The 27,376-nt window shown below is 37.8% G+C and overlaps 4 protein-coding genes across 6 annotated transcripts; all 4 read right to left on the bottom strand.

The window, feature by feature from the left end:
• Positions 1 to 1,539: 1,539 nt before the first annotated feature.
• On the bottom strand, positions 1,540 to 4,069 carry LOC121506069 (zinc finger protein OZF-like). The gene is made up of 2 exons (XM_041781571.1): positions 3,777 to 4,069; positions 1,540 to 3,563 (listed from the first exon to the last, which is right to left on the bottom strand). The coding sequence occupies exons 1-2, from the start codon at positions 3,946 to 3,948 to the stop codon at positions 2,293 to 2,295; spliced, it is 1,443 nt and encodes a 480-aa protein (XP_041637505.1). The 5' UTR covers positions 3,949 to 4,069; the 3' UTR covers positions 1,540 to 2,292.
• Positions 4,070 to 5,232: 1,163 nt separating this feature from the next.
• LOC121506341 (zinc finger protein 180-like) lies at positions 5,233 to 7,311 on the bottom strand. 2 transcript variants are annotated; one of them, XM_041782113.1, is made up of 2 exons: positions 7,009 to 7,311; positions 5,233 to 6,610 (listed from the first exon to the last, which is right to left on the bottom strand). In XM_041782113.1, exons 1-2 carry the CDS (start codon positions 7,178 to 7,180, stop codon positions 5,454 to 5,456), a joined length of 1,329 nt encoding a protein of 442 aa, XP_041638047.1. In that variant the 5' UTR covers positions 7,181 to 7,311; the 3' UTR covers positions 5,233 to 5,453. The 2 variants fall into 2 exon arrangements, with proteins under 2 accessions (XP_041638047.1, XP_041638048.1); XM_041782114.1 differs by having other exon boundaries at positions 7,224 to 7,304.
• Positions 7,312 to 10,602: 3,291 nt separating this feature from the next.
• Positions 10,603 to 12,563, bottom strand: LOC121506342 (zinc finger protein 431-like). Its single transcript, XM_041782115.1, has 2 exons — positions 12,291 to 12,563; positions 10,603 to 11,990 (listed from the first exon to the last, which is right to left on the bottom strand). The coding sequence occupies exons 1-2, from the start codon at positions 12,460 to 12,462 to the stop codon at positions 10,834 to 10,836; spliced, it is 1,329 nt and encodes a 442-aa protein (XP_041638049.1). The 5' UTR covers positions 12,463 to 12,563; the 3' UTR covers positions 10,603 to 10,833.
• A 2,978-nt stretch (positions 12,564 to 15,541) lies between these two features.
• Positions 15,542 to 26,280, bottom strand: LOC121506145 (zinc finger protein 436-like). Of its 2 annotated transcripts, XM_041781750.1 has the most exons (4): positions 26,062 to 26,280; positions 24,713 to 24,892; positions 23,555 to 24,061; positions 15,542 to 17,357 (listed from the first exon to the last, which is right to left on the bottom strand). In XM_041781750.1, exons 1-4 carry the CDS (start codon positions 26,261 to 26,263, stop codon positions 16,039 to 16,041), a joined length of 2,208 nt encoding a protein of 735 aa, XP_041637684.1. In that variant the 5' UTR covers positions 26,264 to 26,280; the 3' UTR covers positions 15,542 to 16,038. The 2 variants fall into 2 exon arrangements, with proteins under 2 accessions (XP_041637684.1, XP_041637685.1); XM_041781751.1 differs by lacking the exon at positions 24,713 to 24,892.
• Positions 26,281 to 27,376: the final 1,096 nt, after the last annotated feature.

Below are 27,376 nucleotides of genomic sequence, written 5' to 3' on the forward strand. Positions count from 1 at the left end.
CAATAAGCATTTGATTTTTAAAAAATTAGCACAGTAATTTTGGACATTGAGTATATACATTTTAAAAATATACACATATATACATGTATCTTTTAAACTTTATTTAACTTGGAGAAAGAACAAAAGATAAAAAAATCTCTTTCTAAGAGTGTCCTGGCCAAAACAGGAAGCACCACAGTTAAATTACAAAGTTCCAAACATTTGCAGCCATCCAAATAAAATGTAAAAACAAACAAAGAAAGGACAAAAGAAACAGCATGTATTAAGATCAGAACATCTGCAGCCTAAAGGTGTCCAATGAAAGCAGCTCAACAAGTTTAGGGTCTCTGTGAATCATCTGACCCTTGTGGCAAACAGTAAGAAAAGATCCTGTGATCTGAGATTATAAATTCCAGAGTTCTTCAGACTGATGTGGGCCAGAAGATTAAGAATGAAGAAGACTGAGAATAACCTTGTAGATCAGCGCCATTTCCAGCTTTGTGGGGGCCCTTAGTTTGCCAAACTACGATGGAGACATTCCTAATCCAGAAGATGACCCACGCACATGCAAGTGATGCATGCATGCATGATATGCATGATAACCTTAAAACGAAACATCTTAAGTTGAGCCACTCAAGCAAAATAACAAGGAAAACAAAAATGGCAATAAATAAACTCAATCACAGCAGGGGCTGGATTCTAAATTAAGGTCTAACCTGAGGGACTAACAGGGTCAACTCTAACTATAAACTATCAACCTCATTTTCAACACTAAAAACAAACAAACAAACAAACAAACAAACAAACAAACAAACAAACAAAAAAAAGAACAGCACTGATGATAAACCATTTTGAAATTCCAAAAATTAAAAAGGATAAGTTTAAAGGCTCAAATCTGAGATAAAATTCCAATTTATTAGTTCAAAAGATCAGAGCACATTATTAAAAATAGAAAAAAAATATTTAAAGAGCAAATATATGAGGAGAAAGTTGAAATTATAAGTTTGAAAGGTGAAAATATGAGATCAAACTTGAAATCATGAGTTTAAGAGTCAAAATAAGACTTCAAATTTGAAATTGTGAATCTGCTAGTTCAAACTATGGGATTAAAAAACCAAAATTAGGAGTTGAAAATGTCAGAATGTAAGCTAGAGTTAAAAAATGATACTTAAAAAGCTGAAAATATGATTTATATTCAAAATTGGGAGTATAAAAGGTCAAAATATGATGTAAAAAGTAAAAATCATTCATTCAAAATGTCAAAATATGAGAAAAAAATGAAATCATGAGTTTAAAAGTCAAAATAAGGGATTAAAAAGCTAAAGTAAGGAGTTTAAAAGGTCAAAATATGACTTAAAATTTAAAATTGTGAATCTAAAAGATAAAATTGTGACATATAAAGTCCAAATTATGAGTTGAAAATGAAGTGAAAAGTCAAAATCATAAATTTGAGTCATGATCTTGAGATGCACATTCTTGACTTTTTATGAAATCTTTTACTCTTTTTTCATATTTTTATGGCTTAACAAGGATATCTTAAATAATCAAGTTGAAGTTTACATTATAATTCTGGAGGAAATTTGCAGACCTCATACTGGTGGGCCAGTTATAATACAAATATGATATAATCGGGCCAGATATAATCGTGCCACAGGCCAGATTTGACCCCAGGGCCCTGCTTTAAAAGCAAGAACACAACTGATATCACTCACTAACTAGCATTCATCTGAGGTTAGCTGAGGACAAATAAACTATTTTTTGACCAAAAGAAAAAAAAAGGAGAAAACAGATGTTTTTTTTTTGTTTCACAGAGGAAATGGATCTGCCAGAAAATACACTAACCCAGTTATTCCCATCCTACCTGTCAGCAAACCTCACTCACTGAATGACAGTGGAGTTCAACAAATGTGACTTAATTTTGCCTCAAAAACACTGGTAACAGCTTATCATTGCGGCTTATTTTATTCTGATACCATACTTTTTTTTTCAAGCATATACAGTAAAGACTAAAGACAGGTAATCTTAATTCTCCTCAGATGAGGCTGAACATTCAGCCTTGGGGCCCCCTATTGGCTTGTGGGGCCTTATGCATTTGCATAGTCTGTGTATAGCAAGAAACGGCCCTGTTGTAGATATAGAATTTGGATTATTGAGATGAACCTGTACCATTAAGGTATGGAAAAATCAAAGCAAAACCTTCACATTTTCATAACCATCCAGATATTCCAAAATCATGCCCCATCCCTCATGCATTTGCTCAGTTTGCCCCTAAGAATTATTTTGTTCTGACGGTTTTTACAAAACTGACTTATGTCAGCTTTTCTCATGTGAGCCGTCAACACAGTAAGAATCTACAAACCCGATACGTTTTGCAAGAAAACACCGTTTCAATCTTGTGTGCTTATCCAAATAACGTTTTACAGTGAACGACGCCCCACAGATGCCACACGAGTACAGCTTCTCGCTTGAATGAGTCTGCATGTGCTTCGTTAGATCTGGTTTCTGATAGAACCTTTTTCCACAGATGCTGCACGGGTGCGGCCTCTCACCTAAGTGGACCCTTTCCACGTGTTTTTTCAGTTCGCCGCTCACTTTAAAAGATCTGTCGCATGCACTGCAGGTAAACGGCTTTTCATCTGTATGGATTGTGTTGTGAACTTTCAGGTGTGATATCTGAGAGAAGCTTTTCCCACAGGTGCTGCAGGAGTACGGCCTCTCGCCTGTGTGGGTTCTCATGTGGACTATTAAGGCAGAATTAACTCGGAATGATTTGCCGCATGTTATGCATGTAAACGGCTTTTCATCTGTGTGGATTTGAATGTGCTTTTTCAAGACTGACTGCTCAGAGAAGCTTTTTCCACAGAAGCTGCAGGAGTACGGCCTCTCACCTGTGTGGATTCTCCCATGGAGCTTTAAGTCAGATTTTGATCTGCAGGATTCCCCGCACGTTGCACAATGAAACATTTTACTTGTGTGCTTAATGTTACGCTTTGCCAAATCTGAACTCTGACCTGTTCCACCTGTTTTACAGGGATATGGCCTCTCACCTGTGTGACCTCTTACATGAACCGCCAATGACGATTTAAAACGAAATATTTTCCCACAAATTTTGCAAGAATGTGTTTCTTCACCACTGTGGACACACTGGTGTGTCTGTAATGCTAAAATGTTGTTAAAAACTTCCCCACAAGTGTCACATTTTAAAAACAGGTGATCCTGAACAGGATTAAAGGGATTCTCCAACAAGGCAGCGATGCAACTGTTCTGGCGAATTATGTTGGGAGGGCTGGCCTCTGAGTCTCTGTGCTTGCTTCCTGTTGGATCTTGATCCTCAGGAACATGAGAGTCATAAGTAAGGAGCTGGTGTTCATTCTGTAGTTCTGGTTCACTGTGGTAACTCTCCTCGTGAGTAGGAGTCAACATGAACGTGTCAGTCTCCTCCTTCAGTATGAGCTGCTCTCCATCCTCCGGCTCCTCTTTAACCTGTGGCTCCTCTTGGTCTGGACTGGAGTTCCTCTCCTGCTCACAGAGCTGCTGGTCAGGTAGGACATCATCTTCTTTACACACAAGTTGCTGTGGTACATCTGGAAGAACACAAAACTGGAACTTTTAGGTTCTAACTGTACCAGATCAAGTTTTCTACTTAATTTCAGTTACATGGCATCATTCGTTCGTGACACTATAAATGTTGGTGCTAGTAGCCATTATTTTAATTTTCCAGCGTGTTTTATCTATTATATTTGCTCAGCTCCGTTTAATTATTATCATTAGTCATTAAAGGGGGCAGTTTTTCCTACCTATTCTGTATAAATTCACTTGAGGTTTCAGGACGTTATCCAGCAGTTTACGTTGACGCTCGAGCTCCTCCTCGTACTCGACGATAGTGCTTTTAAAAACTACAAAAATGTCTTCAGCAGCAGCCGTTAGTCGCTCTGTGACGAATTTTCTCAAACTATCCTCTGAATACATATTATTTATTTTTTTTGTTTTGTTTATTTAACTGGGGGGATAAAGGGAGCAAAGTTGCAGCGTTTATGTTTACTTCCGGCTTGTGTCGCAGTATGGAACGCCGATGTCGGTGGCTTGAAAGTTCCCATATGGAACGTTCCGCTTTCACCGGAAGTATTTTACTTTAAATGTGTTTATTATCAGGGGCAAACTTTCAGCATCGACCTTACTTCGAATTTTAATTGTTCAGTTCCATCTTTTATCCCTTTATCATTCATTTAAGTTTTAAAAAAAATACATAATACTGAAAACAATGTTTAAATTCGATGTGATAGGGATTTAAAGTCCCTGTGAAGTTCAAATTTGTATTAACAATATTTTCACGAGTACGAATTTGCAGGCTAGCAGGCAGAAATCTAAAGTTCATTTAAAAGTTTGTTTATGTTATTAGTGGTCTCCTTTAATTCTATGTAAGTGTTTTATGCATGTTTAGTTTTGTAAGCCATAGTTTTTCCACTAACATAATGACTGCTTGCTAAGTACAGGCTAAATAAGAGCCTTTTTTGGGTACAAACTCTTGAATTCCTTTATTATTTAATTTCACTTGTTTTACTTTAACAAGTTTTAGTTCTACTATATATTTTTTTAACAAAACACCACGTTTTGAAGGATGTAGGCATAACTCATAAAGTACTACGCCCTTATTGTCCATCCATCTGTTGTTAGTTGATTTCACTGCCTTCATTGAAAGTTAACAGCCAGCTACATGCTGTGTTTGTGTTCATTGTGAGGTAAATTTCCCAAATCTATCAGCCACAGGTCAATTAAAGTATCATAACAGAGATTTGTGCCAGAAAACAGTAAATTTAATCTCTGCTCTAGCACAGATCCTGGTAAGCTGCACTCTGATCAGAAGCATTTTTAATAAAAATTGTGAATCATTTCTCATAAGTGGGCGTGGCTTCCGCTAATTTCATTCAACTGACACACGCCTCATTTTTTGTATGATTTTTTAAACAAAGAGATGTTTTTCATGACTGACACAGTAGCCTGCTATACAACAAACCTAAAATAAAGATTTTTAAAATCATGTTATGGGACTTAATGACTAAAAACTACAGGGAACTTGACTTAATTCCCCCCAAAATTTGCAAAAATAACAAAGCATATAAAGCTTTAGAAGTACATGACAAAGTCAATTTTATCATGAATTTCACCACTAGCCATTTTACTTTGTGGCCTTAAGCTAGTTAATAAAAAACAAACACAAAGAAAGCATTTTTAACTACCAAATATGCTGATATATATTCAACACTTCTTTATTTCACCTTTATTTAGGAATGTTAGTCACATTCAGATCAGACATCTCTTTTCAAAAGGAAACATCTTCAGACTTCACTTTCTACACTCTGTGGTTGCTACAAAAATGCATGCACAAACAGGAGCCAGTGGACATGCATTAATGGAGAGATGTCAAAATAAGGGTTGTACACAAGACAGTGCCTGAGCTCACAGATGATGTTAAGTTAAAGCTTCCCACCTTCATGGACATCTTTCATGTGTTTCTTTAGTTTGGTACAATTCATGAAGGAACTGCCACAAGTCTCACATGTAAACAACCTTTCATCTGAGTGTACTTTAATGTGACTATGATAAAGTGACATATGAATGAAGCTTTTCCCACAGATATCGCAGGAGTAAGGCCTCTCACCTGTATGGGCTCCCATGTGGGCTTTCAACTCATGACTATCTCTGCAAGACTGGCCACATGTTTTGCACATGAACCGATTTTCATGAGTCCAAACATGCGCCTTCAAATGTGATATCCGATGGAATCTTTTCCCACATGTTTTGCAACTAAATGGCTTCTCGCCTGTGTGAATTTTAATGTGACTGTAATAATGAGATATCTGATTAAAGGATTTCCCACACATGCCACAGGAGTAAGGCCTCTCACCTGTGTGGGTTCTCATGTGGACGTTCAAGTCAGACTTAGATCTGCAAGATTTGCCGCATGTGTCGCACTTAAAAGGCCTCTCGCCTGTGTGAATAAGAGAGTGCTTTCTCAGGGCTGACATGTTAAAGAACCTGTTTCCACATATTTTGCAAGAAAAGGGCCTGTCATCTTTGTGGCGTCTTGTATGAAGAGTCAGGATTGACTTCCAACTGAAAGTTTCCCCACAGATCTTGCAAGAATGAGTTTCTTTACCAGTGTGAACACGATGATGTGTCCGTAAGGCTGACTTACTCCTAAAAGCTTTATCACAAGTGTCACATTTGTAAGACTGCTGATCTTGAAGAGGACCAAAATGAACCCCTGACACGTCAGTGTTGTGACTGTTTTGGGGAATTATGTTGGGGTCTTTGTTTCTGTTTGGTTCCGAGTCCTCATGTTTACTTCCTTCAAGACTTTGATTCTCAGCAACGTGAGAGTTGTAAGAAAATGGCATGTGTCCACGTTTAAGTTGTGGTTCACTGTGGTAACTTTCCTTATAAGCAGGAGTCAACATGAACGCGTCCGTCTCCTCCTTCAGTATGAGCCGCTCTCCCTCCTGAATGCTGCAGGGTTCCTCTGGTTCCTCTTTAATCCGTGGAGGCTCTGCTTCCTCTAGGACTGGACTGAAGGTCCCCTCTGGGTCAACCAGACCCTCATCTTCCTTACAGATAGGTTGCTGAGGGAGCTCTAGAGGAGCACAGAACACAAGTAATCAGATGGTGATGTGGCCTACAAGGGCAAAAGGATTGTGGCAGCCCATAATGTAAACCCAGCACAAAAAATGAGGAAATTTGTTTAGTAGATTATTTCTAAAGCGAAAACTAAAAACATGTACGTGCTTCAAATGGACAGTTAACCCTGTGTTTGTTGGCTAACGGCTGCATTTTCTCGAATATTCTGTAGTTTTCGTTAATAAGCGTGATTCGTTTGTTCTCACTGTGTTTACAGAAGGTTTCTTTCTTCATTTACGGACGTTTTAATGTGTTTGTTCGGTGCTATAATACCACATTTTAAACAGGCCGTCACTTTCTAACATTTTTAAGAAGGAATTGAATGAAAACAGTGAAAGTGTACTTCGTTCTCACTTATTCTGTACACGTTAATGTCAGGTTTCCAAACGATATCCAGCAGTTTGCGCTGTCGCTCGATCTTCTCCTCGTATTCTATGATAGTTTTCTTAAAAACTACAAATATGTCCTCAGCAGCAGCCGTTAGTCGCTCCGTGACAAATTCTCGCAAACTCTCCTCTGAATACATCCTTTCTCTTGTCTTTTTAGATACTAAATAGCTGGGTCAGTACCAAAGATAAGTCTATACGAAGCTGTAATTTTTCTCAAGAGTGAAGTCATTCAAGCATGTTTACTTCCGCCGTGTGTTGCACTTTCAAGTACCGGTGGTGAGTGCGTGAACGTCCTTCGTTCCGCTTTCGACTCATATGTATTTTAAGCAGCGTTTCAATCTACAAGTAACCCCGGAGCTATCAATTTATCTGAAACACTGCAATGAAATCAAAGCTTTAAACGTATTTGGCACAGATGTTCTCATCAGCCAGTTAGCAGATGATACAACATTATTTATAAGAGACCAACACCAAATACATATAGGCATTAACAAAATCCAAAAACTCTCCAAAGCATCAGGATTAATGTTAAATATTAAAAAAATGTGAACTATTAGCAATACATGACACACTGCTAAGAGAAATATGTACTATCCCAGTTAAGTCAGAAATAAAACACCTAGGAATTCATCTGTCAAAAGATCAAAAAGTGAGCCAGTCTTTAAATGTTTTTGATAAATTAAAGGAATGCAAAAGCAAATTAAACTCTTGGGTCCAAAGAGATGTTTTAATTCTCGGTGGAATATATCTGACAAAGATGGAATCTTTGTCGAGGTGTATATATCCAACCTACTCTATTGCCATTCCAAATAAATTAATTAAATCTATTAACCAGATCAATCTAAATTTCATTTGGCACAACAAACCTCATTATATGAAGGAAAGTGACATGGTTAAAGAAATAAAGGATGGAGGACTGAAAGTTATTGATTTTGATTGCCTTAATGGAACTCTTAAAATAAACTGGATAACATCTTGGATCAAACATAGCATCTTGTTCTGGTATTGTATTCCAAATCATTTATTCAGTAAAATTGGGGGATTGAATCTGCTTCTGATGACCAAGAGTACCTTGCTGCAGACAAGATGGCCGACATCCATCCGATCCATACCGAAAGTCTCAACCAGAAGTCTGTACATCTAAGGTTAGCTTTAGGCATTAAAACCTGAGTGGTTAGGTTAGGGTAAAGCAGTTGGGAAGGTGATATATTTGAGATCCAGCACCAAGGGTTAGGCTTAGGCGCAAAAAAGACTGACAAACACTGGCAGCTGAGTCCAACACGAAGAAGAAACTTCCGCTTGGGACTTCCGGCATGGATTGGATGTATAGCGACGCCGATGCCATCTTGACTGCAGTTGGGTCCCTTTCCTGATGACAGACTTTGCGACTGATAAATTACCGATTTCACTAACAGAATTTCATAAACAGGTTTTGTTATATTGGAGGAAGTTATATGTGCACAACTTTCCGCCACATACCACCATAATGTGGAACAACAGATATGTTCTACACAGGGACAAATCCTTATTTTATGCAGATTGACATGAAAAGAATATATGGTCATTTATTGATCTACTGGACCTGGATGGGAATCATTTAAGTTACCAACAGTTCTGCAATAAACATAGCTAAACCCCTCCACGTCAGACTTCATCAAGTGGCACAAGGCAATTCCCCAAGAGATTATATTTCTCCTTAAAAATGTTGTAACAAATAGAGTTATGCAAACACATTTATCTACACCAAATGTAACAATCTTTTTATACCATCTTGTCTCACTGAAAATGTATTTCCTGGGAGACAGAACAAAAATGATATCCTTCACAAGTCTGATAAAAACTCAGTATGCAAATTGCGTAAGATGTACTACCCAAAGCAAAGGAAATACACTTTAAAATCTTAAACTGCATCTATCCTTCAAAGGAATTGCTCAGAATACGATTTAACATTGATGATATCTGTGCACACTATGTGAAAATGATATAGAAACAGACCATGTATTCTTCTCATGCAGTGTTGTACATACATTTTGGTTAGATATTCACAAATGGATTAAACAGAAGATTACACCTTTTCCCTCCTATATATCCAGAGATGATATAACCTTTAGTTTATTCTTACCAGACAAGAATGATCAACTCCGCTGTAATGTCATTTTATGCCTTGTTAAATTCTATATTCACAAGAGTCGTGTTCTGAAGTCACCCCCAAAATTGTGCATCTTCTTGAATGAGTTTAAATTATACCTAAAATCTTTGAAACTACTGAAAGGAGCTAAAACACAAAAGCTCTACGACATTCTTAAAGACTTCCTCACTGAAATGGGCAATAATTAAGAACAGGCCAACATCCATTGTACATTTAAGTAATATTCTACTCACCTTGTCTTACACTTTATTTTATGTATTTTTAAAAAAATATATATTTTGTTATTATTATTATTTTTATTAGTATTTTTTATTCTTACCTGTCTATGTTGTATGTTAATGTTGATTAAATTGTCATCAATTTGTATCTTTGACCTTCTCATCAGCAACGTATTCACACTGTTCCTTAAACAATAACCTTGTAATGGTAAAAATGTCAATATTGCAAAATTTGTTTTGTAACTCAAATAACTTCAATAAAGTTTGTAAAAAAAAAAAAAAAAAAGAAAAAGTTTGTGCATGTGCGCAAGCAGGGTCCTAGATCTACGGTCCTGTAAATACACACTTCTCAATATATTGTAAACGTGAAAAAAGGTTGAGATCTGTGTGTGACTGATTTTTTCATTTAGACTGTTATAAGATTTTTGACCTCTTTTCTGGAGTGATTTTATTTGACCAAGGCAAATAAATCAGCCCATGACATCTTCGGTTCCTATGGGGAGTCACCCTGCCCCCCTGATGCTACATTGATAGAAAATCACAGAGCATCTCAACAGTCTGTTGTTAGTTGATTTCACTGCCTTCATTGAAAGTTAACAGCCAGCTACATGCTGTGTTTTTGTTCACTGTGAGGTAAATTTACCAAATCTATCAGCCACAGGTCAATTAAAGTATCATAACAGAGATTTGTGCCAGAAAACAGTAAATTTAATCTCTCCTCTAGCACAGAGCCTGGTAAGCTGCACTCTGATCAGAGAATTAAGAAATAAATCTGCGGATAATTTCTCATAAGTGGGCGTGGCTTCCGCTCATTCAACTGACACGCCCACACCATCTTAGAGCAGATTTTACAGCCTCATTTTTCATGTTTTTTTTAAATATAGAGATGTTTTTCATGACTGAAATTTTGGCCTGGTGGTTTGTAACACAGTGGCCTGTCATACAACAAACCTAAAATAAAGATTTTTTAAATCACTTTAAGGGGACTTTTATGATAAAAAACTACAAGGAACTTGACTTAATTCCCCCCAAAATTTGCAAAAATAACAAAGCATGTAAAGCTTTAGAAGTACATGACAAAGTCAATTTTATCATGAACTTATTTACGTTTTACCACTAGCCATTTTAATTTGTGGCCTTAAACTAGTTAATAAAAAACAAACACAAAGAAAGCATTTTTAACCCCCAAATATGCTGATATATATTCAACACTACTTTATTTCACCTTTATTTAGGAATGTTAGTCACATTCAGATCAGACATCTCTTTTCAAAAGGAAACATCTTCAGACTTCACTTTCTACACTCTGTGGTTGCTACAAAAATGCATGCACAAACAGGAGCCAGTGGACATGCATTAATGGAGAGATGTCAAAATAAGGGTTGTACACAAGACAGTGCCTGAGCTCACAGATGATGTTAAGTTAAAGCTTCCCACCTTCATGGACATCTTTCATGTGTTTCTTTAGTTTGGTACAATTCATGAAGGAACTGCCACAAGTCTCACATGTAAACAACCTTTCATCTGAGTGTACTTTAATGTGACTATGATAACGTGACATATGAATGAAGCTTTTCCCACAGATATCGCAGGAGTAAGGCCTCTCACCTGTATGGGCTCCCATGTGGGCTTTCAACTCATGACTATCTCTGCAAGACTGGCCACATGTTTTGCACATGAACCGATTTTCATGAGTCCAACCGTGCGCCTTCAAATGTGATATCCGATGGAATCTTTTCCCACATGTTTTGCAACTAAATGGCTTCTCGCCTGTGTGAATTTTAATGTGACCGTAATAATTCGATACATGATTAAAGGATTTCCCACACATGCCGCAGGAGTAAGGCCTCTCACCTGTGTGGGTTCTCATGTGGACGTTCAAGTCAGACTTAGATCTGCAAGATTTGCCGCATGTGTCGCACTTAAAAGGCCTCTCGCCTGTGTGAATAAGAGAGTGCTTTCTCAGGGCTGACATGTTAAAGAACCTGTTTCCACATATTTTGCAAGAAAAGGGCCTGTCATCTTTGTGGCGTCTTGTATGAAGAGTCAGGATTGACTTCCAACTGAAAGTTTCCCCACAGATCTTGCAAGAATGAGTTTCTTTACCAGTGTGAACACGATGATGTGTCCGTAAGGCTGACTTACTCCTAAAAGCTTTATCACAAGTGTCACATTTGTAAGACTGCTGATCTTGAAGAGGACCAAAATGAACCCCTGACACGTCAGTGTTGTGACTGTTTTGGGGAATTATGTTGGGGTCTTTGTTTCTGTTTGGTTCCGAGTCCTCATGTTTACTTCCTTCAAGACTTTGATTCTCAGCAACGTGAGAGTTGTAAGAAAATGGCATGTGTCCACGTTTAAGTTGTGGTTCACTGTGGTAACTTTCCTTATAAGCAGGAGTCAACATGAACGCGTCCGTCTCCTCCTTCAGTATGAGCTGCTCTCCCTCCTGAATGCTGCAGGGTTCCTCTGGTTCCTCTTTAATCCGTGGAGGCTCTGCTTCCTCTAGGACTGGACTGAAGTTCCCCTCTGGGTCAACCAGACCCTCATCTTCCTTACAGATAGGTTGCTGAGGGAGCTCTAGAGGAGCACAGAACACAAGTAATCAGATGGTGATGTGGCCTACAAGGGCAAAAGGATTGTGGCAGCCCATAATGTAAACCCAGCACAAAAAGTGAGGAAATTTGTTTAGTAGATTATTTCTAAAGCGAAAAGTACAAACATGTACGTGCGTCGTGCGCAGAAGGTTTCTTTCTTCATTTACGGACGTTTTAATGTGTTTGTTCAGTGCTATAATACCACATTTTAAACTAGCCGTCACTTCCTAACATTTTAAAGAAGGAATTGAATGAAAACAGTGAAATTGTACTTCGTTCTCACTTATTCTGTACACGTTAATGTCAGGTTTCCAAACGATATCCAGCAGTTTGCGCTGTCGCTCGATCTTCTCCTCGTATTCTATGATAGTTTTCCTAAAAACTACAAATATGTCCTCAGCAGCAGCCGTTAGTCGCTCCGTGACAAACTCTCGCAAACTCTCCTCTGAATACATCCTTTCTCTTGTCTTTTTAGACACAAAATAGCTGGGAAAGTACCAAAGATAAGCCTGTAAGAAGCTGTAACTTTTCTCATGAGTAAAGTGATTCAAGCATGTTTACTTCCGCCGTGTGTTACACTTTCATGAACAGGTGTTGTGAGTGCGTGAACGTCCTTCGTTCCGCTTTCGACTCATTTTTAGCAGCGTTTTAAACTACAAGTGAACCTGGAACTGGAGAAAACACACATCTGAAGTTTATGTTTCATAATAGTGATGGGAATTTAGTCTCTAGATGAATACAGTGTACAGAAATTTTTGAGTCATATATCTCAAAGTACCCACGTTTCCTGAAGGCAACATAATTGGGGAAAGCTCTGAGACTCTAAACCAGGGGTGCCAAACTCAACCACTGCAGGGGCCAGATTCAGAATTAAGGTCTAACCTGAGGGCCTAACAGGGTCAAGATTTAACCAGAAACTGTCATCATCATATCATCAGTAATGAGTTATGAAAAAAACTGAGCACTGATGATATGATGCTTTTGGGATAGAAAGTCAAACTTATAAGATAAAAAGGTAAGAACATGAAATTGAAAGTCAAAAAAAAGTCTTAGGAAGGCTATTACATGAGATAAATTCAAAATTATGAGTTTTCAAAGTCGAAATATGAAATAGAATTCAAAATAATGTTTAAACTTCAAAATATGACCTCATACTTGTGGGCCAATTATAATAAAAATATCAATGGTCTTGTGGGCTGGGTATAACTGTACCACAGGCCAGATTTGGCCCCCGGGCCTTGAGTTTGACACCCCTGCTCTAGACTCTACACTCTAGGCTCTGGCAGTGACAGATCATGCTTCCAATACAGTTATCCTTTGTAAATACTTACTGTAAATATCACTGATCCTTAAGAAAGAATGCACTATCAAATGCAACTCTAAACTCTCAATGTTTTGACATACAGTAAGTTATCATGGGTAATGTCAGTAAGTATTAATAATGTCAATAAGAATAAGTATCTCTTATTCTTGACATTTTATGCTGCTGTTTTTTGTCAGGGTGTGAAACCTGGACCAATAAACAAAATGATCATCACCAGACCAAAGCTCAGCAGGCTGATGGAGGAAGGAATCAGGTGAGACAGTGAGCTGCTAGTACATTACACTGTCAGTGTACAACAGGCAGGTAAAACACCAGAGTACAGCAGACAGCACAAATTTTCCTACATATTAACTTGTGTCACGTCATGGTGGGACGCCTAAACCAAGGCTTGGCGAGAATTCAGTATTTCATTTCATCCAGTAATAATTAAATAAACAGCCTGTTTTTTTAAGTCCAAACTTTAATGAGCATTTTACTCTAAAACGAGATCACAAGGCGCTTCAGTGGATGGAGAGGATGAATGAAAGAATCACCTGCTGGTATCTGGCATTAAAACCTTACCACTTCAGTGGTTAGGTCATCCAGGGAAGCTGCTGTTTTAGTCCTTAAGCAATAATGTATGATGGCCCATTTGTATAAATCCAGATAAGCCGTATAAAACAAATCTTGACTTTTGTATGCACATCAAAATGTATATACAAGAAGGAAATCAGGAAATATTTCACTCAGAACTAACAAATATCACATGTATTTCAACAATACAAATCAGGGTACAAATGCATTGCTTAATTATGAATTGCATTGAGATTTTAAGTACAGGGGTCACCCTGATTCATCACTATCATCAGCTTTGGATTTATGTTGAATCAAGTAGAAATACTCTTTAGCTTCCCATTAAAAGCTCTCAGATTACCATAGTAAGTGGTATTTAGAACAAATAAATATAAAAAAATAAATAAGCACATAAACAAAAAACAATCATACACTGAAGAGGCTCAAAACAAGTACATATAATTAAAAAAGGAACAAATATTTGTTCAGTTAGGACAAAAAGTTGCATAAAGAAGTGCTAAAAACTCTACCATAGCTAAGTGGCTACCTCTCTCATAGTCAGTGCATTTACATGCAGTTAGAAAAGTTGAAACTTGATTGCATTAATCCGACTGTGCTTAAAAAACACAAATAACAAGTTAGACCAACTGAATTTGTACTACACAGAGTTTCTCGTAGCTGGACTAAAAAACCTAGATAATGTAGAAGGAGACTGATTTACTTCTACATGTATCAATCAGAGCCCAACTTGGATAGACGATCTGTGTTTGCTCCATAGTAGAGGGCTGCACTAGGAGCGGGATCCCGCAGGTCCCGCGACACCCACATGAATCTTGCAGGAATGAGCGGTTTTGAGGTTGCTACGGGCAACTGTAACATCAGTTTCATGACATGGACAGCAAGTGTTTACTATGATGAAATAAAATGGATGAAGTGTGAAAGAGGGTTTTTACTTCCCTTTAACAATACAAACACAGAATTGACAGACTGTGGGTGAATTAATCATACCGGAGACAGAAAATAACTTGACTTTGTTTTAACACGCCCATAGGGTAACGTATTTGGAACGCCTGAATGAGGTGGTACACATGCCCCATGCTTCCTGCTCAAAGTAAGCTCTCCTTAAAAACTGTAACAAATATTCTATCATAGCAGAATATTTAGTTAGTCAACTGGAAAAAGGTCTAGAACAGCGTTACTCAGCCCTGCTCAACCAAAGAGCTAAATTGTTGAAAAATACCCTCGAGAGAGCCACAATCTAAGTGGTGAAAAGTGGCAAAAATTGGTTAAAGTGGCAATAAAAATAAGTTAAAGGGGGCAAAATAGTCAAAAAGCAGCAAAAAAGGAGAAAAGTAGGCATAGAATGCCAAAAACTGGGTCAAAAGTGACAAAAAATGGGTGAAAAGTGGCAAAAAGGGCAGAAGTGGCAAAATGTGGGTGAGATGTGACAAAAAATGAGTTACAGGTGGCAAAAATGGTCAAAAAGTGGTAAAAACATGACAAAAAAAATCAGTGGAAAGTGACGACAATGGGCAAAAGGCAGCAAAAGGTGGGAGAATGGGCAAAAAGCAGCCAAGAGTGGCAAAAAATTGGGAAAAGGGGCCATTTAATGGCAAAAGGCAGCTTAAATGGGTGAAAAGTGGCAAAAATGGGGAAAAAATGCAAATAGTAAAAAGCAGGATAAAATAGTCAGAACTGGGCAAAAAATGGCAAAAAGAAGTGACAAAAGTGGGCTTAAAGCAGTAAAAATGGATTAAAAGTGCGAAAAATTGCAAACAAGGGCAATGGAAATGCACAAACAAATGGCTCAACAGCCACGTTGAGTATCACTTATCTAGAAAGTGGTACGCCACTTAGCATAGAGGTTGGGACATGTTTCCATCAATAAATCAGGTCTTCTCTAGTGCTTATAAAAATAGAAAGGAGTCCAGCTGAGCATCCTATCTGAGCTATAACCATGGCTTGAGTTACTGTGCATGTAAACGTACTGACTATTAAAGCTAGTAAGTAGTGGAAAAACACATCTGGACAACTGGAACAACAAAAACAACAGATGGTGACTGATAAGCTGCAAGTTCCCCTCCTTGTTAACATTATTTAAGAGTGGGGACCAAGCTTGTGGAATTTCAAGTCATGAAAATCTCTGGTACAGTGGCTACTGTGTTTCCAACAGAAACTGATTTTCATCAGCATGAATGAGAGTGTGCTGTTTCAAGACTGATACCTGAGAGAATCTCTCTCCACACGTATCACATGCATATGGCTTCTCCTCTGTGTGAACCACTATGTGGCTGTACAAATTCGATATCTGACGGAACGTTCTCCCACAGGTGTTGCAGGAGTAAGGCCTCTCACCGGTGTGGGTTCTCATGTGGACTTTCAAGTCGTGATTATCCCTGCAAGGCCGGCCGCAGGTGTTGCACGACAGCGGCTTTTCGTGATTTCGAATGTGCTTTCTTAACACCGACATCTGACAGAAGCTTTTCCCGCATGTCGTGCAAGTGTACAGCCTCTCACTCGTGTGAGTTTTCATGTGACTGTTCAGATGCGATATCCGATAGAAGCGTTTTCCGCATGTGTTGCAGGAGAACGGCTTCTCGCCCGTGTGTGTTCTCATGTGCACCTTCAAGTCGTGATTATCTCGGCAGGATTTGCCACATATGTCGCATATAAACTGCTTTTCTTCTGTGTGACTGCGAATGTGGCTGTACAAATTTGATATCTGACCGAAGGTTTTTCCACAGGTGTTGCAGGAGTAAGGCTTCTCACCTGTGTGGGTCCTCATGTGCACCTTCAAGTCATGATTATCTCTGCAAGAGCGGCCACATATTTTGCACTTATACGGATTTTCATCTGTATGAATGCGATAGTGCTTCTTCAAGACTGATATCTGACAGAATCTTTTTCCACATGTTTTACAAGAAAATGGCCTCTCACCTGTGTGACTTCTTACATGAACTGTCAATAATGACTTAAAACTGAACATTTTCCCACAGATCTTGCAAGAGTGTGTCTTTTTCCCAGTGTGGACACGCTGGTGTGTCCGTAACGCTGACTTACTCCTAAAAATTTCATCACAAGTGTCACATTTGTATGACTGCTGATCTTGGTGAGGGTTACATTGATTCTTTAACAAGTCAGTGTTGTGACTGCTTTGGTGGATTATGTTTGGTGGGCAGGGCTGCTTGCTTCTGTGTGGGTCTTGATTCTCAGCAGCATGAGAGTTGTAGGAAAGGAACAAGTGTTCATGTTGTTGTTCTGGTTCGCCGTTGTCACTTTCCTCATAAGCAGGAACCCACATGAGCGCCTCAGTCTCCTGCTTTAGAATGAGCTGCTCGCCATCCCGGCTGCTGCAGGGCTCCTCTGGTTCCTGTTTAATCCGTGGCTCCTCTCGGTCTGGACTGGAGTTCCTCTCCTGGTTACAGAGCTGCTCGTCGACCACAACCTCCTTATACACGTGTTCCTGTGGGAGCTCTAGAGGCACACAGAAAAAGGGATTAGAAAGGACGGTAGCAGCTCAAATCATCAGTGTCTAAAACATGATGAAAAACACTCCAGGATGCCCTTCCTGTGGTCAAAACCTGGAACAGTGCCCCCTAGGCTGCCCTTCTGATGGCAAGAACATCAGAGCCCCCTAAGGCCCTATCCAGTGAACAGAACATGTTTGAATGCATTCTAGGGTGCCTTCAGAGGATACAACTAGATAAAAGGACTCTCTAGGCTGCCCTTGCACTGGATAAATATGGAAAAGTGCCCTCTAGGCTTCACTTCATGTATACAAAACTGGATAAAGTGGCCCATACTGTGCCCTGCCAGTGGATAAAATTAGGTAAAGCACCATATATAGTGCACTTCCTGTGGCAAAAAAGCTTGATAAAGTGCTCTCTAGGGCAGTGGGGGGTCGCGAGACACTGAAATATCCTGAAAATATATTCACCAATTAGTTAAATGTAAACTAAAAACATGGTAATTTTGTGAGATTTATGCTGAAATCAAAAAAGCTGTAAAAAGTACATCTGCATTCAGAAATGTCTGGGCCCCTGATACACCCAGAGAATGGGCCCTCCCCAGCTGTGATTTATTGATGATGTCAACAAGTGTGGGTCATTTTAGAGTTGAATTTTTTATCAAATTATTATTGGGTTCTGGGTTCTAATATTGAAAATATTTATTTGTACCACTTTTTAACCACCTTTCCCATCCAGTTTTGCCACACTTCTTCAATTTTTGCACAATTTGGACCTGTTTTAACCTTTTTTGTCCACTTTACAGCACTTTGACCACATGTCAACCTGTTTTCATCACTTTTACCACCAATTTTTACACATTTTTGCCACTTTAATTCCATTTTTGCCAATTTTAAACCCTTTCCGCCACTTTTTTCTGCCTGTTCTTGCCACTTACCACCTATTGTTGCCTCTGCTGACCCACTATTGCTATCTCAACCCCCTCTTTTGTTTTTTTTTACCACTTTTTACATCTCTTTATACCACATTTCATTTTAATTATGCCCATTTTTGCCAGTTCAAACCTATTTCTGCCACTTTTCAATCCAATTCATTAATGTCCATCTTTGCCATTTTTTACTTTTTGCCACTTTTACCAAATTTTTGCCTCTTCTAACCTATTTCTGTTCACCATCTTTTTTTTCTATTTTTAACCAAATTTAGCAATGTTTAACCCATTTTAATCCTGTTTTTAAGAAAAGGGATTTCCATTTTTAAACGTGATTTTCAACGTTGGGGTCGGGACCCCGTCTGGGGTCGCCAGACACTGAGAGGGTTCACCAGATGTCTTAAAAAGTTAAGAATAATTTTTTAATGAGTTCAAACTGTATATTTTAACTACTTTTTATGAAAATATCTGCATAAAAAGAAGTAAATGTACAATAAAGTGAGATTTATGCTGAAATCAAAGTAATCAAAAAGCTGTAAAAGGTAAGTCTGCTTAGATTTTGACAAAGATAACGGGCTCTTCCCAGCTGCGATTTATTGATGATTGTGTCCTGGCTAACAGTTTCCTTATTTTGGAGATGAAAAGTGTCAAACTATTACTGGGTTCTAATGTTTTAAGTATTTATTCATGCCACTTTTTAACCGCTTTTCCCACCCAGTTCTGCCACAATTAGCTATTTGCCACTTTACATCTACTTTTGCACAATTTGGACCCATTTTTGCCTCTTTTTACCCACTTTTTCCACTTAACATCAATTTTTCTAAATTCTAACCTGTTTTTATCCCCTTTCCCCACCAATTTTAACACATTTTTGCGACTTAAAACCCATCTTCGTCCATTTCCATAACTTTTTTCTGCCTGTTTTTGACACTTCTAAACCAAGTCTTGCCCCTTTCCCCCATTGCTGCCACTATGAACCACTTAATCCCCCTTTTTAACCACATTTCATTATTGGTTATGCCCATTTTTGCCACTTTTATCTAAATTTGACCACTTCTACCCCATTTCTGTGACCTTTACAATCTAATTTCACCACATTTTCCTCTAGTTTTGGCCATATAACCCATTCTTATTGAAGAAGGCTATTTACTACAGCACAATAAAATGTAAAAATGATTATTATTCAGGTTGAATATAAAATATGTGTACCACAGGCTAACTTTACAATGGGACATGAAAAGGTGTAGCAGGTATAATCTCTTGAAACCTGATTTTTTTTTTTTTTTTGCTTTTTACTCAATCAGAATTTCTCACGTTTGGTGTATGGCAGCTTTTGTGATCATACAGCAGGTGGTTTATTATTATTTGTCCTCTTTCCCTCAAAGAGAACCTACTAAATTGTTCCAACATAGAAACTAACATTCTGTTATAGAGTTAAAAATTAATGACATTATTAATCATATTAAACGCCTTGTATTAAAAAGATCAAATATTATTTTACTATGACACTTTAAGTCAACCAGAGCTGATAAATGCTGAAAGTCACGGTTAACACGGTCTCTTTTCCGACCATAACACCTACAATTTCTTTTATACCCAGGTAAGAAAACCCGAAATTCCTGTCAATTCTAAATGGGCAACCTTATAAGCATGAACACTTTGAAAGTGTATATTCTAACTCACTTATTCTGTGTAAGTTGACGTGGGGTTTCCAGACAATATCCAGCAGTCTGCGCTGACGATCGATCTCCTCCTCGTACTCGACGATAGTTCTTTTAAAAACTACAAATATTTCTTCGGCAGCAACGGCCAGCCGCTCTGTGACGAACTCTCTCAAGTTCTCAACCGCACACATTGTTGATTATATTTCATTTAACGCTAAAAAAACTAGGCTACAGTAAAAGAATCGTGTTAGAGTAGGTGTAGTATCAATCCAAATAATAATCGTCTGTTTACTTCCGTTGTGTGTCACAGTTTTGAGTTCCGCCAGTGAATGTGCGACACTTTCGTTCCGCTTTCAACTATTTTAACTGTCTGAATATAGAATGTAGCAAAAGTGAGCCGCAATGTCTAAAACTGTGGGGTTCTTAAATTGTATTTTTTATTTATACAGAGCCTAGTTGTAAAAGAATATTTATCAAAAAAAAAAAAAAAAAAAAAAAAATTCAGGCTAGTTTTCTGAACAAAACTATGATTTAGCTAAGACTGCTAAGTGGTTTCACAGCTATAAATTCTCAATGAATGCTCAGGTTAAGCTTGTTACATTTTTTATTGACAGCTGGGCCCCTGAAACACCCAAAGAATGGGCCCAGTTGACATTTATTGATAATGTCAATGCATGCTGGTTGAGTAGCATTGGAGCTAGCATCCTGGCTAAAGTTACTTTTTTTTTTAACCAAAAAGTACCAAGCTATTATTGGGTTCTGACGTTCAAATTAGATACGTGGGCTACTTTTTAACCAATTTACCACTTTTTCCCCCCATTTTGCCACTTCTTATTGCTGCCTTAATCCACTTTCAGTTGTTTTTTGGCCTTATTTTCCCACTTTTAGCCCATTTGCCTCTTCTTTTTGCCCATTTTTGCTACTTATCTGTATTTTTTTTCCAATTGTGGCCCACTTTTGCCATTTGCCTGTGCTACTTTTGGCTCATTTGACTTGTTTGACCCTTTTTTGCCAACTTTAAAATTTTTGCTGCTTTTTGCCCTTTTCTTTGCAAATTTCAACCCATTTTTTGCTGTGTTTTGCCCTAGTGTTACAATTTTAACCCATGTTAGCCTCTTTTTGCATATTTTAGCTCATTTTGCCACCTTTCTAAATTTTTTCTTCAGCCCACTCATAACAACCTAAGAATAAAAGCTCTAAATGTGTTTTTCTTACCAAGAGCTTTAACAGTTTGTATTTTATGGGTGGCCCAGAGCCCAGGCTGTGAACTAAGTTCCCCAAATAATCGTCGTTATACAGTTGGCACATGATTATATGCATCAGTTAGGTCTGTGCAAAACAAAAATACTTTCCATTCAAAATTTTCTTAATCTTCATCCCCCTGATGCAAATCAGGGACAAAGTGCATTGTTTAACTTTTAATGGTGAGTCCACTGACAACTTTAAGATGATCACTATAAGTGCTTTTCACAAGTAAACAGGACATTACAAAGAAACATTCAGACACTGAACTTAGAGCTTCAACCAAAGTACAGATGAATTAAATAAGTAACAAATATTCTGCCAGTAAGAAGCTGCAAAAACAAGAACTTGATCTTACCTTGTGATTGATCTGTAACACTGATCAACTGATGGTGATTATCTATCAGCTTGTCTCCATTGTAACATTTCAAACAGAAAATGATGGAGTTAAACTTTACTAGTACTTTAACACTCTTAAAATAAAGAGTCAGGTAAAAACAGAACTTCTTAATACCAGACACTCCTCTCTCTATTACTTGAGCTAAAACATCTCAAACATACCTGCTTAACATGCGACCAGTCTCTATGTGATATAGTTATCATAATACCAGAACTTTGATAACAATACTAAAAAATATGTAACGATACAACCTGTTTCATTACCACAGTGACAAAAAAGTTGTGATTTGTATACCTGCAAAAACATATCCTCTAAATTGTCACTAGTTAGAGCAATCACTTTTCTCTGCTCTCCATCTGTCTGCAGGTGACACTAAACGTTAACATGTCCGTTTAAATGAGATGCTAAAGGGGCGTCACTAAACCCATTTGCCGACTGGTAAATAAAACTGTTACTAAAAGAGGTCAGGGCACATAAAGTGGGCAAGAAGGAGCGTGACTTCAGCAGTAATCAAAGAAAATCCTGCAGCTTCCTGCATGTTTGTGCAGAGGTGTCGGCAAGTTTCTAAAGCCTGATTTACGCCTTTGTGTCGAAGCTATGCCATAGGTTTAGGAACCCCCTGAAAGCTACACAGAGGCAAGACATGTATCTAATGTGCATCTCCAAAAACAGTCCTATCAAATTTAAGGACAGCAGATATTGCATTATATCATAAAGGTGTATGGTACTGGAAAGATATTGACTCGTGAACACGCCCGCCCACAGATTTGGCTGGGCCCTTCCTCAGTTATGATTAATTGACTATACCAATGTGTGTTGGATCAGTAGCATTGGTGCTAGCTATCCTGGCTAATAGTTACTTCAAAAGTGTTTCAAGATATTATTGGGTTTGATGTTGAAGATATTTATGCCACTGTTTGACCTCTTTTAACCACTTTTTCAGTCCATTTTTGCCACTTTTATTAGCTATCTTTCATCAGTTTTGCATACTTTTTTTTTGTTTTACCAAATGTGCCCCCTTTTACACATCTTTTCAACTTTTTTAACCCTTAACACCCCTTTGACCCATTTGCCTCTGTCAACCCATTTTTCTGCCAATTTTAAACCACTTTTCACCACTCAATTTGCCCTTTTTTGTGCCGTTTTTGCCAATTAAAACCCCATTTTTGCAACTTTCTACCAATTTTTTGCCTGGTAACCTTTTCTCAACTGTTAACCCATTTCTGCTCATTTGCACCTTTTAATCCTATTTCAACCATTCTGCCACATTTAGGACATGCTGCCACTTTCAGAACCCTTTCCACCACTTTTTCTGTCATTGTGTGTAGTCATGTGCACTTTCAAGATTTTTTGAAATCTGAAAGATCTACTGCATGTGGTGCACGTGTATGGCCTTCTACCTGTGTGGGTTATAATGTGACGTTTCAGATGTGATTTTTGAAGAAAGGCTTTTCCACAGATGCTGCAGGAGAACGTCTCCTCACTTGTGTGTCTCCTCACGTGGTCCTTCAACTGATTTTTAAACCTAAAAGATTTGCCACATGTGCTGCACATAGGCTGCTTTTTACCTCTGTGAGATGAAATGTGACTATTCAGAAGTGCCACATTAAAGAAACCTTTTCCACAAGTGTTGCATGAGTAAGGCCTCTTGTCTGTGTGTTTTCTGATGTGGTCTTCCAAGTGATTTTCACATCTGAAAGATCTGCCACATGTTCCACATGTAAACAGCCTTTCACCTGTGTGAATCTGAATGTGCCTACCCAAATCTGTCCTGTAAAAGAAGCGTTCCCCCTGGGAGGAATTCTTCTCACTTGTGCAGGTGTGGCGTTCCAACTCATGCTTATCTCTGAAACCTTTCTTACAAACTGTGCAGAATGGGTTCTGACAGGCGTGGATGGCCACATGGTCTTTCATTATCTGGTTGTAGGGGAGTCTTTGCCCACATACAAAACAAAAAATCCGCCTCTCACCTGTGTGACTTCCAATATGAAGTGCCAGTGATGCCTTGTACCTGAATGTTGCCCCACAAGTCTCACAAGTATGTGCTTCTCTACCTGGGTGGGCATGCTGATGCGTCTGTAATCTATTCTTAACAGATCTGAAGCGCTTTTGACCTTTGTGAGAATCACAGCCAGTCTCTGGTGCTTCAGTGTTTTGGTGTTGTCTTTTGCCAAGTTTTTTCTTTTGTTTTGGTTCTGAGTCCTTGTGCTTGCTTACTTCAGTATCTCGATTCTTAGGAACATGAGAGTCACGAGACAGGAGCTGCTGCTCATTTTGTGGTTCAGGTTCACCAGACTCTCCTTCCTCATGAATAGGAGCTATCAGAAACGTGTCAGTCTCCTGCTTCAGTTCAAGCTGCTCGCCCCTCTGAAAGCTGCAGAGTTCCTCCTGGTCCAAACTGGAGTTCATCTCCTGGTTCCAGAACTGAAGGTCTGTCTGAACCTCCTGTTCCTTACACACAAGTTGCTGTGGCAAATCTGGAAGATGCAAACACAAGGTATTAGAAACTGACAAAACAAAGGAACTGTAACAAGGTGAAGCTACAGCAACAAAGTCAGAAATAAGGTTTTTTATTTAAGAATTTGTCAGGAAGACAGTTTCTGGATCGACTAGTTTAATGAGCCAATGAGAAAGAAGTGATTCAATACACCAAGGACCTCTACCACCAAAAACCCACCTACATAGACACAAACATCATTATCACTGAGATTATAGCCATATCTGAGTAAATAATTTGAAGATGGACATATTACCAAGCCAGCCATAAATTTACCCTTTTCATTGTTGTTACTCTGCTCCTTTTCTGCATCTCCTGCCTCTCTCTATCTGCATCTTACTCTTCTCTTTTTCTACCTCTCCATTTTCCCCTAGCATCTCCACTAGTGCTGCGTGATTAATTGCAATGTCAGACTGTGCAATCGCATAATAGCATAATCATTTTTGTGTTCAGTAGTACTTGAAAAGGTTTACAAAAACAGCTGCAGAAAGCAATCAAGCAATATTATCAATCACGCATTACTACCAAGTCTCCCTGCATCCTCCTTGTTCTTTCTGCCTCCACTGCTTCTCTCTCCCTGCATCTCTCTATTCGTTATCTGCCTCTCCCTCTTCTCCCCCTCTTCTGTTACTTTTTGTGTCAGTCTCCTGCTTCAGTGTGAGCTTCTCCTCCTCTTTAAAGCTGTCGCATTCCTCCTGATCCTCTATAATCCGTGGAGGCTCTCGGTCCGCACTGGAGTTCCTCTCCCTATTACAAAGCTGCGGATCAGCCTGAACCTGCTCCTCCTTACATGCATGCTGCTGTTGCACATCTGACGGACACAAAACAAAAGGAAATAAGACTGATCAACCGCCCTGATGTTGTGGGATGAACTGAGGTTTGTGTGGTTTTGCTGTGTATTAACTTTCTCCCAGTGTCATTTTCTTTGGCCAAACCACTACGCTGTATGTACTGCCTCTTTGTTTCATTGTGTTAGTTCAGGTTCTTAAATTCACAACTTATTTTATAGTCTTGTTAACCCTTAGGAGTTCCTTTAATATCCTAAATATTTGTCCTTAAAGAAAGCAAAATGTCAGCTCCCTAAAATCAGCTGTTAAAAATGTAATATTAATTTTTTTTTTCCACTTCAAACAAGTGAACCTTCAGCCTAAAATATACATATCAAAAATTATTACATTTAAGGGATTTCAACCCTTTAAAGGCCATTATGTTCATGTATATCCACTTTTTAATAAAAAAAAAAAATATATATATAAATAATAATCTACATAGAAATCATGTCGAGGAGTATTTGATGATAATAATAATAATAATAATAATAATTATTATTATTATTATTATTATCAGGAACTGAGATGGATCAACGATTAATGGCAAAATTGATGTTGGTGCATTTTTTTTCACAGTGTGAGATTTAAAAAACCTCATAATCATGGTCCTTAGGACAAAAATTGCCAGCTTCCAAAAATCCTCTGTAAAATAATGTGTATTCATTTTTTTTACCTACTCTAAACAAGTCTTTAAAACTGCTATAGCCTGAAATATACATGTCAAACATGAATTATGTTTTGGGGATTTTAATCTTTTAAAGGTCAGTATGTTTATAGCAACTGTTTTCTTAATAAATAATGATATAAATAATTATATATATATATATATAATTTCCATTAAAAAAACTTTCTAGGAGTGTTTGATTATTGTTGATAATGATGCATTATTTATTTATTTTTTTCTGTATCACAAAAAAAAAAAAAAAAACCCTCACACTCATGGTCCTAAGGACAATTTTTTTTTTGCATAAAACCAGCAGTTAAAATATTATATACTTTTTTTTTACTTACTTCAAACAAGTAGATCTTTTAAAACTATTTCACACACTACATAACTGCTACATAACTCCACAAAAACTCAAATAAAACACATACACACAAAATAGTAACACACACTTATTTCAGTAGTCAAGTTAAGTAGGTACCAAACCTATTCTTTTTAAGTGCACGTGAGGATTCAAGGCGATATCCAGCAGTTTACGTCGATGCTCGAGCTCCTCCTCGTGCTCGACGATGCTTTTTCTGACAAAATGAAATATCTCTAAGGCAGCAGTTGTCAGTTTCTCTTCGATAAAATCGCTCAAACTTTGGATCGAAAACATTTTGTTGTTTTTTTTCTTACTACATGACATACACGTGCCACGCCTACCAGTGCAAATAGCCCGCTGTGTGTCACATTATGAGGGTCCGACAGTTGGCGCGAGGCTGTAGTTCCACTTTGAACACATTTTAGTCAAATGTTTTATTTCTTTCCAAGAGTGTAACGCATTGTGCTGTAAAAGTACACATTTAATATTAAAATGGGAAGAAAACAAAACAGTTCACGTCAGTAGCGGACTCCTGTTGTCACCATCATTCAAAAACTTGTCATTTATAGTTTCATAGTGAAATAGTTAATTCTGGTGAAGAGTCAACATCTCTAACATTATAACTACTACATAAAACAGACAAAGAATCATGAACCATTTTACCTTTGATTCAACAAAGATAGCCTTCACAAGGGACGACGATGAAAATAATCAGCAGGGTGTCAAACTCAATCACAATAAGGGCCGGATTCTGGATTTAGGTCTAACCTGAGGGCCTAAAAGGGTCAAAATTTAACCATAACTGTCAACCTCGTTTCCACTAGTAATTAAAAAAGAAAAAAATGTTAAGTTTAAAGGCTCAAATCAGGGATAAAAATTCTGACTAATTTGTTCAAAAGATCAGAACACGATATTAAAAATAAAAAAACTGTTTGTAAAGAGCAAATATGAGGAGAAAGTTGAAATCATGAATTTGAAAGGTCAAAATATGAGATCAAGTTTGAAATCATGAGTTTAAAAGTCAAATTATGACTTAAAATAGAAAAAAAAATTAAATTGTGAGTCTGATAGGTCAAAATATTGAATAAAAAAAAAAAACCAAACAAAATTAGGAGTTAAAAATGTCAAAATTTACCCTGACTCAAATTCAAAAACACGAGTGTAAAAGGTCAAAATATAATATAAAAAGTAAATTTTAAAACGTCAAAATATGAGAAAAATTTAATATATGTTTAAAAGTCAAAATATGTGATTAACAAGCGAAAGTAAGGAGTTTAAAAGTCAAAATATGACACAAAATTTAAAATCGGGAATCTAAAAGATAACAATGTGATATATAAAGTCCAAATTATAAGTTGAAAAGGTCAAAGTATGAAATGAAAAGTCAAAATCATAAGTTTGAGTCATAAACTTGAGATGCAAAATTGAAAATACGAA

The sequence above is a fragment of the Cheilinus undulatus genome, linkage group 24, assembly GCF_018320785.1.
Source record: "Cheilinus undulatus linkage group 24, ASM1832078v1, whole genome shotgun sequence".
Taxonomy (NCBI): Eukaryota; Metazoa; Chordata; class Actinopteri; order Labriformes; family Labridae; genus Cheilinus; species Cheilinus undulatus.